The sequence below is a fragment of the Grampus griseus genome (genome assembly GCF_964374135.1).
Source record: "Grampus griseus genome assembly, chromosome: 8".
Classification (NCBI taxonomy): domain Eukaryota; kingdom Metazoa; phylum Chordata; class Mammalia; order Artiodactyla; family Delphinidae; genus Grampus; species Grampus griseus.
Window position 1 is genome coordinate 53,685,060 of NC_139002.1, and position 15,867 is coordinate 53,700,926.

Sequence of the window (15,867 nt, forward strand, 5' to 3'; positions counted from 1 at the left end):
ATCACCTGGCAACTTGTAGCAATATAAACTCTCAGGCCTACCCTAAGACCTACTGAAGCAGAAATTCTGAGAGTGGGATCCAGCAAGCTGTGTTTTATCAAGCCCTAGGTGATTCTAATCATGCTAAAGTTTTAGAACCACTGCTCTAGGTCATCTAACTATTTCTAACAAAGCCTCCTTTAACTCAAGTTTAACCTTTTAGGATCCACAGTGTTCTGTGTTATCATTTTTTGTAACCTAAAATGGAGTGAAAAAGTATCCTGATTGACCATCAAAGCTTATAAATGACTGTCCCCTTTCCACTAAGGAGGGGCTGTAGATAAAGCATAAGACAGAAAAAAGCAGCTATAAGTGGTAGGAAGTGACACTTGCAGACATAACAAGTGGAAGAAGGAAGGTGTATCAGGAACAGCCACCAAGAATGAAATGACCTTGTATAGAGAGGCAAAAACCAATCAGATAACAGTGACATTAAGGTACAAAACTTCTCTTTGGAGCATATGGTAGTGTTTTGTGGGTTTATGGGACCGTTGATCAACTGTGCTGTACTTTGTTAGTTTTGAAGAGTGCACACATGCAGCACAACAGAAAGTGGGCCATGGAGTCAAATTGTGTTGGTTAAAACCAGCTTTGCTATGCTGCTCTGTACTAGTTACTTAACTTGTCTAAGCTTCAGTTTCTTCCACTGTGAATGAAGTGAAATCACCTGCCTTATAGAGTAGATTGCTATCTCCTTACAGAATAGCAAGAATGAAATAAAACGTGTAAAGTGACTAATGGACAATTAGTTTCAATAAACTTCTTAAAAATTCTATTTTGATAAAATTCAGTACACATAACATGAAATTTACTTTTAGTGACATTGTATAACCAACACCACTATACAGTTCCAGAACATTTTTGTCACCCCAAAAGGAAACCCCATACCCGTGATGCAGTCATTTGCCATTCCCTCCTCTCCCTAGCCCTTGGCAGCCGCTTTTCTGCTTTCTGTCTCTATGGATTTGCCTAGTCTGTATATTTCATAGAAAAGAAATCATACCGTACGTGGCCTTTCGTTTTTTGTTTTTTTTTGTTTGTGGCTGCGTTGGGTCTTCGTTGCTGCGCGTGGGTTTTCTCAGGTTGTGTCCAGCGGGGGCTACTCTTTGTTGCAGTGCGTGGGCTTCTCATTGCGGTGGCTTCAGTTGTTGTGGAGCATGGGCTTTAGGCGCACGGGTTTCAGTGGTTGCAGCACACGGGCTCAGTAGTTGTGGCTCGTGGGCTCTAGAGCACAGGCTCAGTAGTTGTGGTGCACGGGCTTAGTTGCTGCGCGGCATGTGGGATCTTCCCAGACCAGGGCTCGAACCCATGCCCCCTGCACTGGCAGGCAGATTCTTAACCACTGCGCCACCAGGGAAGTCCTGGCCTTTTGTATTTGTCTTTTTTCATTTAGCATCATGTTTTCAAGGTTCATTTATATTGTAGGATATATTAGTACTTTGGTCCTCTTAATGGCTGAATAATATTCCATTGTATGGATATACCACATCTCTTTTATCCATTAATCCATTGGTGAACATTTGGATTGTTTCTACTTTTTGGCTACTATGAAAAATGCTGCTTTGAACATCTACATACAGGGAGTTTTTTGAACACTTGTTTTCATTTCTTTGGTGTTTGTACTCAGAAGTGGAAATGCTGGGTCATATGATAATTCTATTTTTAACTTTTTAAGGTATCACCAGACTTTTTCACAGCAATTGCAGGATTTTACATTCCCACCAGCATGTGCAAGGAGTTTCTCCACATCCTCACCAACACATGTTATTGTCCAGTTAAAAAATTATAGCCATCAAAAATTTTTTTAAGTATATTGATTAGTGATCTTAACTTTTTTTTAAGGTAGTAGTTCTTAATCAGGAGTTCACATAATAATTACTTGTAGAACTTTTAAATATACTCAGGACCAGAACCCTCCCTATATTTTCTGAGTGGAAGTCTCCAGAGGTAAAGCTCAGAATTAATACTCCTCCTTAAGAATCATTGCCTAATGTAGTGGTTCTCAAAGTTTGATCTGGGGCCCTCTGAGACCCTTTCAGAGAAGTCCTTTGAGATGAAAACTATTTTCATAATAATAGTAAGCCACTATTTTGTGTCTTTCTCATTTTTATTCTCTCTTGAGTATACAGTGAAGTTTTCCAAAGTCTTCATAACATGTGATAGCAGAACAGATTGAATGCATAAGCAGTTATGAGAACCCAGCTGTCTTCTATTAAGCCAGATATGAAGGAGATTTACAAAAATGTAAAACAGTGCCACTCCTCTTATGAATTTTTATTAAAAAGATGTTTTTATGACATAGGATGGGTTTATCATTGTTTTTAAATGAGTTAATAAATTTTTTAAAATTTTATCAGTTTTAATGATAGATATTGGTAGACATAACCTACATAAACAAAATCTCTTGCACTGACTGAAAGTATAAAGAGATCTTGAGACCAACCAAATCAGAACTGTAGACCTTTGGAAAGAAAGGAGATGCACACACAAAAAAACAAAAACAAACAAAACTCTTACCCATTTGTTGAACACTTACCATATAGTTAATATTACATTAAACTTTTTACATATTGTTTCATCTTTATAATAACCTCATGACAAATATATACTTAACTTCATTTTCACATGGGAAAATTAAGTCGCAAAGAAGTTAACTTGGCTAGTTCATAAGTGGAGGGCCCAGAATTTCAATTTAGGTGTTTAGACTACAGGCTTAACTTAATCACTGTGATGACCTTTAAAAAGTATGGGTCATCAGTACAGGACTTGAGCCCAGGAAATTGTTGATAGTTCAGTGCCATAATGACTCATCTACTGCTACAGTATCAGGCCTCAGAAAACCTTTGAAATCTTTGTAGACTTAAAATAACATGTAAATACCATGTGGTGCATGTACCTAAATTAAAGTTCTCACATGGTCTCTTTCATGGTCCTCAGTACAAGGACTGCTAAATATGAGAAATACAAGAGGGATAATCTCGGCAAGGCATGAATAGATGCAGTTGACAAAATGTATACCTTTTTTAAAAGGTGATTTTAGTATCTTGTTAAAAATGTGAGGACAAATACACAGAAAGAACAATTAGCAAACTTTGACCCTTGAGAAAAGTGTTATTTTCTGGGACTTCCCTGGTGGCACAGTGGTTAAGAATCTGCCTGCCAGTGCAGGGGACACAGGTTTGATTCCTAGTCCGGGAAGATCCCACCTGCCGTGGAGCAACTAAGCCCGTGCACCACAACTACTGAGCCTGTGCTCTACAGCCCTCGAGCCACAGCTACTGAGCCCAAGTGCCACAACTACTGAAGCCCACAGGCCTAGAGCCCGTGCTCTGCAACGAGAGAAGCCCGTGCACCGCAGCAAAAAGTAGCTCCCACTCGCCACAACTAGAGAAAGGCCACACGCAGCAATGAAGACCCAACACAGCCTAAATAAATAAATTTATTATTTTTTTAATGTTATTTTCTAAATTCAGTCAGTCCTCTGAAGAGTCCATCATTACAGGAATGATGAAGTAGCAATACTTGTTTTAACATGTTGGTATCCACTCGCAGAAGCCAAAGAGGCAGGTGCTTCTCTGTTTACGTAGAATAAGACTAAGGGAAATTTTTTTCATGTGGTAATACTTTAGTTTCTCAAAAAGTAAAATCTTTGCTTACTAGAGATGTTCATCTGATCTAGTCCTTTTCAAAGATATACTTGTTGCCTACAGAGCAAAAATAATATATGGGCAGTCTTTTCAAAAAACTGATTCTTTTATCGCCTAGTGCCTTCTGTGAAAAATTATTTCAGGGAATAGCAGAATTTTTTGCTTAGTAATTGATATTCTGTTTACCACCTTCCTCTTACTCCTCTATCCTCACCCCCATCCCAGTGCTGTTTCAAAGGTTCAAAGTTTGGGGATCAGCATATTTTACAGAAAATCAGTTAGTTATTTGACAAATTTTAATTGTCTAGTGTGTGTCATGCACTGGGTTAAGAACTGAGGATACTATAAGGAACCAACAAATAGATAAGGTCACTCATGAAATTTACAGTCTAGTGAAAGAGATGGACATTAAACAAATAATTACATCTGTATATGTCATTTATTTTAATTTTAAGAGGCTCTATGAACAGTAGTACATGGTGTTATTAAAGACCCTAATGGGAGGATTGACCTGGAAGGTTGGAAGAAGACTGAAGCCAGTGTGGGGGTCAGGGGAGGCATGAGTTCTGTTTGTGACAAGTGAAAGGACTAAATAGGCGGATGTATGCTTCTGGAGCTTAGAGAAGAAGTCTGGGCAGGAGATACAAATTTGTGAATTGTGTGCCAATAGGTAATTAATTGAAAATTAATTGACAGAAGTGAGATCATTTAAGGAGAATGTATACAGTGAGAAAAGATTCTAGGACTACGGTTCAAAGAGTGCTAATGTTTAATGAATAGCTAGTGTATGTAGAAGGAGACAGAGGTGGAGATCAGATAAATAGGAAAACTAGGAGAATACAGTGTTAAATATTCCAAGAGGAGAGAGTATTTCAAGGAGTATTAAATAAAATTCAGACTCTCTTTACCATGGCTCACAAGGAAGACCCTACATGTTCTGATCCCTTCCAAACTCTTTGACCTCATCTCTTACCATTCGTCTTGCTGCTGGCCTGCTTCTGTTCTTCAAACTTGTCAGGCTCTTTCCTACCTTAGGACCTGTGTGCTTCATATTCCCTTTGCTAAATGTCCTTCCCCCAGTTCATATGCTCATCAGAGAAGAGTAGCCAACCCTCCAGTCCCTTTAGCAGGATTGTTGTCAGACTCTGTCGAACTTTGAATCTCATTATACAATTAAGATTAAATTTGCTTGGACCTCAAATTCAGTTCTAAATCAGATACTTAGGACATGTTAAAGAAAATTAATTTTGCAGAAATGTTTAGCCGTTGTGGTAAAGAAGAAATTTTTAGATTTTACAGTGCATCCTCGCTAAGACATCTTGTTAAGAGTTGATGAATGGTGAGAGCTACATCTCTTTATAAACCCATTCACCAAGTGTACTATTGCAAGAAAGAGGAAAGGGGGTAAGCTGAAAAGGAGGTGTCTGGTGTCCACTCTGTTAGGCATGTAGAAGCAATGAGTGACAAATATGTCACAGTATTGATAATCCAGTAGATACAAAGCAGTAATAATATAGATGATTGTTTTCTGGATGATGGGAATACCACTTGACAAAGACTGTTTTAAAAGTCCGTTTAAAGTTGTCTGTGAGTTCACTTCAGTTCAATGAATGTTTCCTGAATGACAGTAGGGAAGTGATAGGAGGTTGGGAGTGGGCAGCCTTAGGGAAAGTTGCTGATCCCCCATATGCTGAACGATAAGTTCTTCCCCAGCTGAAAAGGCAGTAATTCCTCTTTTCTTTCAAAATATAAAGATTAGCTCTTAAATTTCAGGGCCAGAAGGAATAAATGGCAAAGCAATCAGTGACTACTTTATAATAATCCACTTGCCAATGTAGGGCTTCATAAAACTCCACACAAGGGAGAAAGTGACCTTTGCAGAACCATTTTTTGGTAACTTTACTTTTTATTTTTAAAAAGCCATTTTTGTAGTTATCTTAGCTGATGTGTATTGAATGTACTTTTGTTATCTTAAACGTCAACTCCAAGCTCATGGACTTTCCATATATAGCTTCCCTTTCTCCATAATTGGCACAAGAATGTTTCTTAGTACTGAGTGTTTTCTTTCTCTGCTGGTCTCTTCTCACAGCAGTACTGGCCTTTCACCTGGTTTTGTATCTTATTTTAGTAATGGCCTTGTTCTCAGATCTTATTTTAACTATGGCTTGGGCCAAGCCTTGCTGCAAATTGCTTTCATGTGTGTGGAAGACGGAGGAAAAAGAAGAAATCAGCATAAATTAAAATAATCGTGATTTCACATGGACCTAGAAACAAAATTATGTAAAAGATACTAGAGAATAATGCCAAACTGCCTGCACCTCCCACTCATGTAAGAATTTGAAGACCAGAAAGGCTAAATGTCTTGCTAAAGTTTACAAAATATTGATTAAAATTTATCATCTCATTATTTGCATGAAAGCAGCATATCCTAGGGAGCTATAATTTTAATACATAAAACAAATAAGCTATTCACAAGGAAGAGAAATATACCAAACTACTCACCCTAGTTATCTTTGAGAAGGCGGGGAGTGCATATTACAAATTTTTCTCTCTTATTTACTGGGTTTGTCCATGTTCAGTTATGAGCATCATTATTTTAATATCATAATGAAGGCTGTGATCATTAGAGTCAGAGCTAGAGTTGAATCTGGCCTCTACCACTTGTTAGGCTATGACTATAACTTTTGAAAAAGCTTCTTAACCTCTCTGAACTTCAATTTCTTAGACTGAAAAATAGAAGTAACAATGTATCCTTTATTGAGTTATAATAAAGGAGTTAACTGTAAGGTTCTCACATCTAATGCCTGGCCCACAAGGAGCACTTGCTAATGGTAGCCGCTATCACTACTACTACTTTCACTACTGTATTATAGAACACTGGACGCTGACCTGGGGTGATCTTTATTGAATGATTTAAACATTTATCTGCTTAACAACTTGATGCTAAATTAGGGAATTTGTCAACATACCTTCCAGCTTATTTTATCTTTTTGTTAATTCAGAGAAAGCACCATGGCCATTGATTTTTACTTTACCCTATTAGAATAATACTTAACTTTGGGGTACCACAATTAGAATCTAATCCTTACTAAGATAAAAATCCTTGATCCTATTCTATATTTTATACAAGAGAGTTTACCCTGTATTGCTAGAGAAAATCATTAACCATTGTTAAATAAAAAATCCCTATTGTTAAATATCTTGGAGCTCCCTCCCTATCCATGTGAGAAGTAGGTGCCCTTGTGACTTGAATCTGTAGTTCTTTTTAGATACCGTTGTTTTCTCTGTTTCTAGTACCTTAATACATATATAATGTGTCTCTTTTGAACAGCAATCCCATTGGCCTCCTTGTATTTCAGGATGATAACTGCCCATTTCTTAGAAGTCTTCCTCAGAGCCTCCAAAGTAAATTCCACCAATGCCATGGAGTTTCTATTCATGCCCTGGAAAATTTCAATAGAATATTCTTTGTTATTAGTGAACATCTGTATGTACAATTTCATGTGATGCAGTGCCAGAAAAGAATGTCGTTTTATTTATTTAAATATACTATTGCCAACCTACCTAGAGATCGCATAGTCATAGATTAGAAGCTCGAGGTCCTGTAATTTTTGAATTTATTGTTTGGGGCAGACCTAAATTGTTTGTCCCATTTTAGCTATTGAGTAACAGCCACAGTAAAATATATCTGAGTATTTTTCTGTACATTATTTGTAATGTTACTGTTTATAAGGATGTTGTGCTTTTCCAGTTTACAACTGAAGAAGCCTGTCATCCTCATTATTATTCATTCAACTTGAGCACCTGTTTTATCTTAGGCACTGAAGTTGCAAAGATGAATAAAACATTTTTCCTACTGTAGAATATTTCATAGTTTATTGAGGGAGAAAGATACAAAATGCACAATTATATTTCTAAGTGATACAGTCTGTATAATAAATGTATAAACAAAGTGTTACAGTCATAGAAAGGAGGGAACAATAAATTTGGGGGTGTATGGTAAAGTTACAAAGAGAAAGTGACATTTAAGTCAAGTCTTGAAGGATGGATGGGAATTTGCCATTTGGAGAGAGAGGAACAAAGGACGGGCACTACAGAGAGGGGACAGCCAATGAAAAAGCCTAAAGGCATGTGGGGCATGTAAGGAGAGTATCCTCAGTGTGCTGGAGAAAAGGCTTTGTGAAGGAAGGTCCAGTCAAAGTTAGGAGTTTGAATTTTAACCTTTGAGTAGGGGAGAACCATTGAAGATTTTTAAATTAGGGCTGATATAATCAGATTTGAGTTTGAAAACGTATAGTAGTTTGGGACTGGAGGAAGAAAGGCAGGTGACAGACACAAGAGTTGACACAAGACAAAGTTGTGGAAATAAAGAAGAGTCTCTAGATCTGCAAGAGTTTCCCTAGGTATAAACAATATAATTCTGTGATCAATATGATAGGGAAGTATGTGGGCGGTGAGGGAGGGATGGGGATCTGGTTTGGGTGACGAGGTGGGTTAGCTAAGATTAACAGAGCTGGGGAAAATGTACTGTTCATTATTTTGTTTTTGCTTGTTTTGGGGAGCAAGGTAAGAGTTTTCGTTTTGGACAAGGTAAGGTCAGTGTTTTTAGGAACATTCTAGTAAGCAAGTCTGGATCTGAATCTTGGGAGAGAGGTTATATAGTAATATTTTGAATTCTTACGGTTTGTTTTTCCATTAAAAACTAAGATTCTTGGAGGGTAACTGATCATGGTCTCAGAGAGGTGGCTGTAGAACCAAGACATAAATTCCTAAGCTCCTTACCAACTAGGCCTTAACTGAAATGGCCTTTGAAAGAAAAAATAAATCTCATGATTTCCACTATAATTGTTTCACTGTTTAATTTCCCACAGTATCTTTACTTAAAAAAAAAACAACACAACAAAAAAATACTGGTATGTATATCTACAATCCGTTTTCTGTACTGTTTTCTGATCTTGATATTATTTGACTAATGATAAATGAAGAGTGTTGAGGATAACAGCTAAGGAGCCCCAAACCTCTTGTTTTGTTCTAGCAAAACCTTAAAATTCAAAGATTATTTGGTCCTCGGGACTTCCCTGGTGGCCCAGTGGTTAAGAATCCGCCTGCTGGGCTTCCCTGGTGGCACAGTGGTTGAGAGTCCGCCTGCCGAAGCAGGGGACACGGGTTCGTGCCCCGGTCCGGGAAGATCCCACATGCCGCGGAGTGGCTGGGCCCGTGAACCATGGCTGCTGAGCCTGCGCGTCCGGAGCCTGTGCTCCACAACGGGAGAGGCCACAACAGTGAGAGGCCCGCGTACCGGAAAAAAAAAAAAAAAGAATCCGCCTGCTGATGCAGGAGACACGGGTTCGATCCCTGGTCCGGGAAGATCCCACATGCTGCAGAGCAGCTAAGCCTGTGCGCAACAACTACTGAGCCCAAATGTCACAACTACTGAAGCCCACAGGCCTAGAGCCCATGCTCAGCAACGAGAGAAGCCACTGCAATGAGAAGCCCACACACCGCAATGAAGAGTAGCCCCAGCTCACTGCAACTAGAGAAAACCCGCGCACAACAACGAAGACCCAACACAGCCAAAAATAAATAAATTAAGTAAATTTTTTTTAAAAAGGGGGCTTCCCTGGTGGCACAGTGGTTGAGAGTCCGCCTGCCAATGCAGGGGATACAGGTTCGTGCCCCAGTCCAGGAGGATCCCACATGCCGCGGAGCGGCTGGGCCCGTGAGCCATGGCCGCTGAGCCTGTGCGTCCGGAGCCTGTGCTCTGCAACGGAAGAGGCCACAACAGTGAGAGGCCCACGTACCGCAAAAAAAAAAAAAAAGAAAGAATGAAGGTGTCATGTTCGCTTCTCTGCAGAAATTTAAAAATAAGAATTTTTTCCCCGTTTATGTTGTTGAACTATAGCCCTTCTTGAAAACCAGAGAGTAAAGCAGACAGTTCTTCAAAATCCACCCCACCCCCCAAATGTCAGGGCTCACTGAGCATTGATTAAAACTCCTAGGTGGGCGTAAAGGACTTGAGTAGGCCTAACAAGGCAAATCACCATACATATCTGATAATTTTTTTTCATATATTTAGAAAATGATTGGCTTGCCTTATCCACATGAAATTCTGGTTTTGACTGTTACTATGCAGATTCTCTGTGTGGCTTCTTGGGCTGTGGTATTTTTCCTTTACTTTGTTCTCAATTGCTGTGAAATGTAGTTGCCTGCTGTTTAAGGCAGCTGCAGTAGAGTGCATCCAGAAGTGGTTATAATTCTATATTTAGTAAGCCATAGGGTTTGTAAAGCATTTGCAAATTCCTTTGGAATAAAATGGTTTCTATAAATGTAACATTTTTAATGAAACTATTATAATCACCCATTAAAGAAATGTGGCAGCTAATACGTGTGGATTTGTGGACAAGACAGAGGCACAGAACTTTTTTTTTTTCTTAAGAGCTTACTGAATATTTTAAATACTTAAAATTAATCATGTGAATCCTATTTTTACACTGTTAATCTTGAATTGCAGAGCTTTTACTCAAGTGTTTACCTTTGGTCCAACATTCCGAGCAGAGAATTCTCAGAGCCGGAGACACCTGGCAGAGTTTTATATGGTAGAAGCAGAGATTTCTTTTCTTGAGAGCCTTCAAGATCTCATGCAGGTAGGTACTCAAGTTTTAAAATAGTTTCTAAATATCAGGCATCTGTGACATTAAAACGCTTCTGTATACATTTTTACCTCTGACATCTGTGCCTTACAGGTGTTCATAGAATGAAGAAGATGGAGAACTAATTAATAAACATCTACTGAATGCTGTTAGTGTAATAGTTTTTAAAGTACAGGAGTCAAACAGATTTAAGTTCATGTCCAAGCTCTGCCATTAACTTTGTTATGATGTTACCTAACCTTAGTGATCTTTAGCTTCCTCAGCTATAAAATGAGAATAATAGTAGCTATTTCATTAGGTTATTGTGAGAAGTAAATGAAAGATTATGTATGTATAACGTAAAGCATCCAGTATGGGATCCGGCACAAAGCAGGCTTAGTAAATAGTAGCTCTTGATATTTGCTAGGCAAATAAACAAAACGTCTTTATAGTTAGAGAAACATGTCTATAGCTATAGTATTAGAAAGCATCCACAGGAGCTGTCAGAGCTCTGGGACAGGGATGATGCTGGAGATATAGTCAAGAGTCAGCTCATGAAAGAAAGACTGTATTTAAATGCCATGCTGAGGAGTTTGAACTTAATCCAAAAGATAAAGGAGAAAGTTCTCAGCTGGGAAAGGCCATGGTCAGAGTTATATTTTAGAAGTATCTCTCTAGCAGCATTATGAAAAATGATTTAGAGGGAGATAAAAATAGGGGTGGGAGCCTTTTCAGGAGGCTGTGGCCATAAATCCATATAGAGCACACAAGTCTGGAGATGGATGGACCAGGATTTGATTATTAGCTCAATCAGTTACTGGCTATGTGACCTAAGACATGGGACTTAATTTCTCTGAACCTCAGTTTTCTTATCTGTAAAATGGGAATAATAATTCCTATTTCATATGTTAATTCATAGGATTAGACAGATAATATATATAAGGTACTTAGCATAGTTCATGACACTTAGTAAGTACCCAGAATGTGTTAACTGTTGTTATGAATTCTCTATCCACTACCATTTTGGTTAAGATCTTAGTTTGGAACTCTAATTACAGGATGTTTATTTTAGCAGTTTTCATCAACTCTTAACTTCTTTCATTCTACTCTTATTCACCCAGTAAATGACCCAATTCCACTTAAAACAGAAATACCATGTATACTCCCAAATAGAATGGAGTCACAATTTTATTATCCTGTCTTAGGTTGGATTTCCTAGTAAATAAACCCTAAAGCAGAGATTTGTGTGCAGGTATTACTGGGGAATGCTCTCAAGAGAAATACCTGTGAGGAAAGGAAGAAAGCAGCATTGGGCAGAGGGACAAGTTAAACTGTGCTGCATTTACAAACAGATGCCTTAGCCAATTCCCTGAGAAACTTTGGAGCTAGAATGGTCTTTCATAATTGTCCCATAGGAGGGCAAGTGCTTCCTCCTGTGAGCCAGTCATTGGATGCGGACTAGATGGGAAGGGGTTGTAACCTTGGGTAAGGCAGTCCTCCTGGCCTGGGCAGTTCCTGAAGAGGGACCCAACTATGTACCATCAGCAGTTACTGTTCCTAGCGGATAAAGATCTTGGTCCTAAAGGGATGTTGTGGCCACACACCACAGTGTCCACTTGCATATACCCCTTTAACATCTCCCACCGATTTCTCTAGACCAGTGTCCCGAAGGGGATATTTTTGGTGTCCCTACTAGGGAGTGGGTGGGGGAGTAGGGAAGACGGGTTGCTACTGGCATCTAGTGGGTAAAGGCTAGGGATGTTGTTCAGTATCCTGCAATGCACAGCCCCCTCCCCGCCAGCGAAGAATTATCTGGCCAAAAATGTCAATAGGAACAGTGTTGAGTTAATCCCTTTCTAGATTTAGGGATTCAGAATCTGAGCCTCACCAAGTCAGTAAAATTCCTTAATCAGCTTTCAGTTTGAGCTCACCACCCAATTCTTTATTATTCTTTCACTCAGGCAATGAGAGTATTGTAAAGAATGGAACCACACGTCTTACCTCCTATTTCTGCCTTGTCCCTGTCTCCGCTGCCCAATATAATACCAGAGGGAAAGATTATAAAGATAATACATAGATTGTTAGAATTTATTAAACATTATAATCTTTGCTCTATAATTATGTATTCTATAACTGAGTAATTCTTATTTATTTGGTCGTCCACTGAGTGGTACTCAGGGCATACACTATTGAATAGTTTAATTAATTGGAATATAAACTTTTTCCTAAAGACAGAAGAAAAAGGTATATTCTTTCCAAAAATAAACTCCTGCTTCTCTCAGTTTTCTCCCTTTGATAAATTGAATTCTGTGGAAATTATTATCTTGATGAAGAGCAGTCTCTTAAATACAAAATCAGAATATTATAACAGGATATTTTCCTCTTATGACGTATAAGCAATTAAATATTATTATTTTAATACTATTGAGAAATATATTTTTTAAAACATGAGGGTTATGTTAACCCTTCAGTTAAGTTTCTGTTTTATTATAAATATATTTATAGAGTGTAGTCTGAAAGTCAAGGTTAGAAAAGCCAGTGATATCCTTCTTCAAATGGAAATGTTCTGCCCTTGAAAGACACTGCTTTAACAGCCCCAGCTGTTGAAGTCTTCATCTTACCGATTGTGTATTGTGTCCCTCAGCAATGCAAGCATACTATCCAATCTACCTGTTCTTTTTTCCTCTCAATATACATTGGCTTTTTGCAGTGATTGAGGGATATAACGCTTCATAAATCATTCAGTTACTTAGTGATTTCTTTATCTCACTGCTAGATTGAAGGTGGTTATAGCCTCAAGGCAAAACATCTTTAGCCTCCTTTTGCTCTTCTTTCATCAAGTTATTCCTTACTTCTCTACAAAATATATGTATAATATAAAAATGCAAAGTATATATAAAAAGAAATGAAAAATATTTTATATATGTACATAAATCTATCTGGTTGTCACTTGATAATTAAGTTCTTTCCTATATCTGACCATGTTAAATTACTCAGACGCTTATGCCCCACTGTGTTTCCAGTGTTGATAGGGTGTCCAGTGATTCAGAGAGGAAAGGAAGATACCTGCCTGTGGGGCAGCCTGGTCTTAATTCATGTATGTGTCTTTATGAGGACATATCTGAAAATCACAATATGATGTCATTGACATCAAAACAAAAATTTTAGTTTGGATTAAAAATATTTTAGAAATATTTTTCATTCCAGTCACTTTTTTCTTCTGAGAACAAGTTTTTCCCATGAGACTTTTATGGACACCCCTGGTAGAACGAATTCTTATACGCTGATTTGTGTCGTTACTTTATACTTTAGCAAAGCAAAAATGTATGTATTTAGATGTAGATAGATCTCATTGCTTCTCTAATCTTAAAGTTTACTTTCATTTACCAATGACTGAATGAAGCACTTTTCAAAACGTTCCACTCTTCACAACTGATGTTTGTTGCATGCTTCTCTGAACTGGGCACTAAGCTAAGTCTTATACATGGATTATCTCATATAATTCTCACAACAATCCTGTAAGCTAGGTACTGTTAACTGTCCTGACTCTACAAGTGAATATACTGAAATTTAGAGAGGCATCAGTTTGTTTTAGCTGTTCATTTGACAGCCCACTTCAATACCAGTATTGAAACTGTTAACAGAAGGTTCAGACATGGTTCTTTCTTTTTTTTTTTTAACCTTCTCTGAGAAGTTGTGATGCCCCCTCTAATCAATATGGAAACTGAATTAACTTGATGTAGTGTATTCAGGAAGTAAGAGGCCTAATGGATTTATAGCCATTGAAACCTGGAGAGCAGTCCTTACAGGGCCCTAAACAGGTTTTTCATGAAGCTTACATGTCAGGCAATTCTGTATCATTTCTCTTAGGTTATGGAGGGCCTCTTCAAGACTACAACAATGACAGTTCTCTCAAATTGTCCTGAAGATGTTGAACTCTGTCACAAATTCATAGCTCCTGGCCAAAAGGTAATTAGCTTTGTGGATGAAGCCCTTTAAATATGTTAATTACATGTAAGGAATATAATTACATTTAATAAATTTTCTTTTTTCTCTTTTCTTACCAAGGACAGATTAGAACATATGCTAAAAAACAACTTTCTAATGTAAGTAGATTTATACTTTCTCTGAACTTTATTCATAATTTATCATTGTATTTATCACACTGTATTAAATTTTTTGTTTGTATATCTGCTTATCACACTCCCTAGACTCAAGGAAAACCCGTATTTTAATTATTTTTATAGCTCTTATGTCTGGTTCATAGTTGATAATCAGTGTTTCATGAATAAATAAATGAATAAATCATAGCAAGATAATGTTCATAGTAATTATTAACTATATTCCTACAATTCAGACTAATTCTTTAGTAATCAAAATCTGGCTTGATTAAAAAACATGCTTTTAAGATAGGTACATGTAATGTCTGCCCCTCTATTTTTCTCTTATTTCAGTCTTCCTTCTTTTTCTTTACCTTCGCTTGCTAAAATCTGAAAATATATTCTGAATTGTTTTTTTAGCCACTATTTTAAAACCTAAAGATCTGTGTTTTAAATATAGCACATACATTATTGCTTCATTTCCACTATAAACCTGTTCAAGTAGAACTTGTTATTGGACTGGTGGTTTATTCAACCAACCATATTAATCAGATAGGCTATTCTTTTCACAGTTTATTATGAAACACATACTTGATATGGAAAAAACAATAAGCAACTTCTTATATGCAGTACAAATAATTCATATAAGACTTAGTATTCAGGGTATTTACAATGTGTAGAGGAAGTAAGTTTGATAATCTGAAGAAAAGAAAATTGTCTCTGAACATAAGTTAGTATCATTTTTCCCTTGCTATCTTAAGTTTAGGAAGTTTTTCTTCTAAAAGAATAAAGAATTCAACCTGTCCTTGAGAAGGGGAATAAGAAAAACTTGGCAGACTTAGCTGAGAATATCAGGTATCAGCCTAGACCTTCAGGCTACCAGTTAAAAATGATGAGTCGTTGAGCCTGACCCAATAACAAGGCAGCAGCTGTGGGATCAGAAAAGGAGGAAATAGGAGCCCCGTGATAGAGAATCGAAGGGCAATGAAGTACAAGTGAAGGCTTTTGAAACTTTTCCTTTCACTTAAATGTATATTGAATGTTTACTATGTGCCAGGCATTGTCCTAAAATCTAAAAACTGTTTAAAAACAGTGGACAAAGCAGATAAAATTCCATGCCTTCACTGATCTTATATTTCTGGTGGAGGTAATAATAGCCAAGAGACAAGATAAATAAGTGAAACGTATAGTCTGTGAAAATGAGTAATACTTATGGGGAAAAAAACCAGAGAAGCGAAAGAAGATAAGCCAAAGGAAGAATGAGGAGGTAGAAATTTTAGATAGCACGGCAGGGAAGATCTCACTGAGATGATTTTTGAGTAAAGATCTCAAGAAAGTAAAGTAAGAGAACTAGTTATATGGGTAAGTGGGAAAAGAATATTCCAGGCAGAGGGAATAACAAGTACAAAGACCCTGAGGTTGGAGCATGCCTGACATGTTCAAGTAATAGTG

General features: G+C 37.6%; 1 protein-coding gene across 3 annotated transcripts in view; it reads left to right on the forward strand.

Annotated features, from left to right (window-relative positions):
* NARS2 (asparaginyl-tRNA synthetase 2, mitochondrial) overlaps positions 1-15,867 on the forward strand; it is a 141,810-nt gene that overhangs the window by 91,474 nt on the left and 34,469 nt on the right. For 2 of the 3 annotated variants that reach the window (XR_014297122.1, XM_082660926.1), the window contains exons 7-9: positions 10,198-10,330; positions 14,186-14,284; positions 14,384-14,421. Coding sequence is in view for 2 of the 3 variants with exons in the window: in XM_082660926.1 (XP_082517052.1) it covers positions 10,198-10,330; positions 14,186-14,284; positions 14,384-14,421 (270 nt within the window). In the remaining variant the exon portion in view is untranslated. The remainder of the gene's footprint in view (positions 1-10,197; positions 10,331-14,185; positions 14,285-14,383; positions 14,422-15,867) is intronic. The other variant, XM_082660927.1, reaches the window with a different exon arrangement.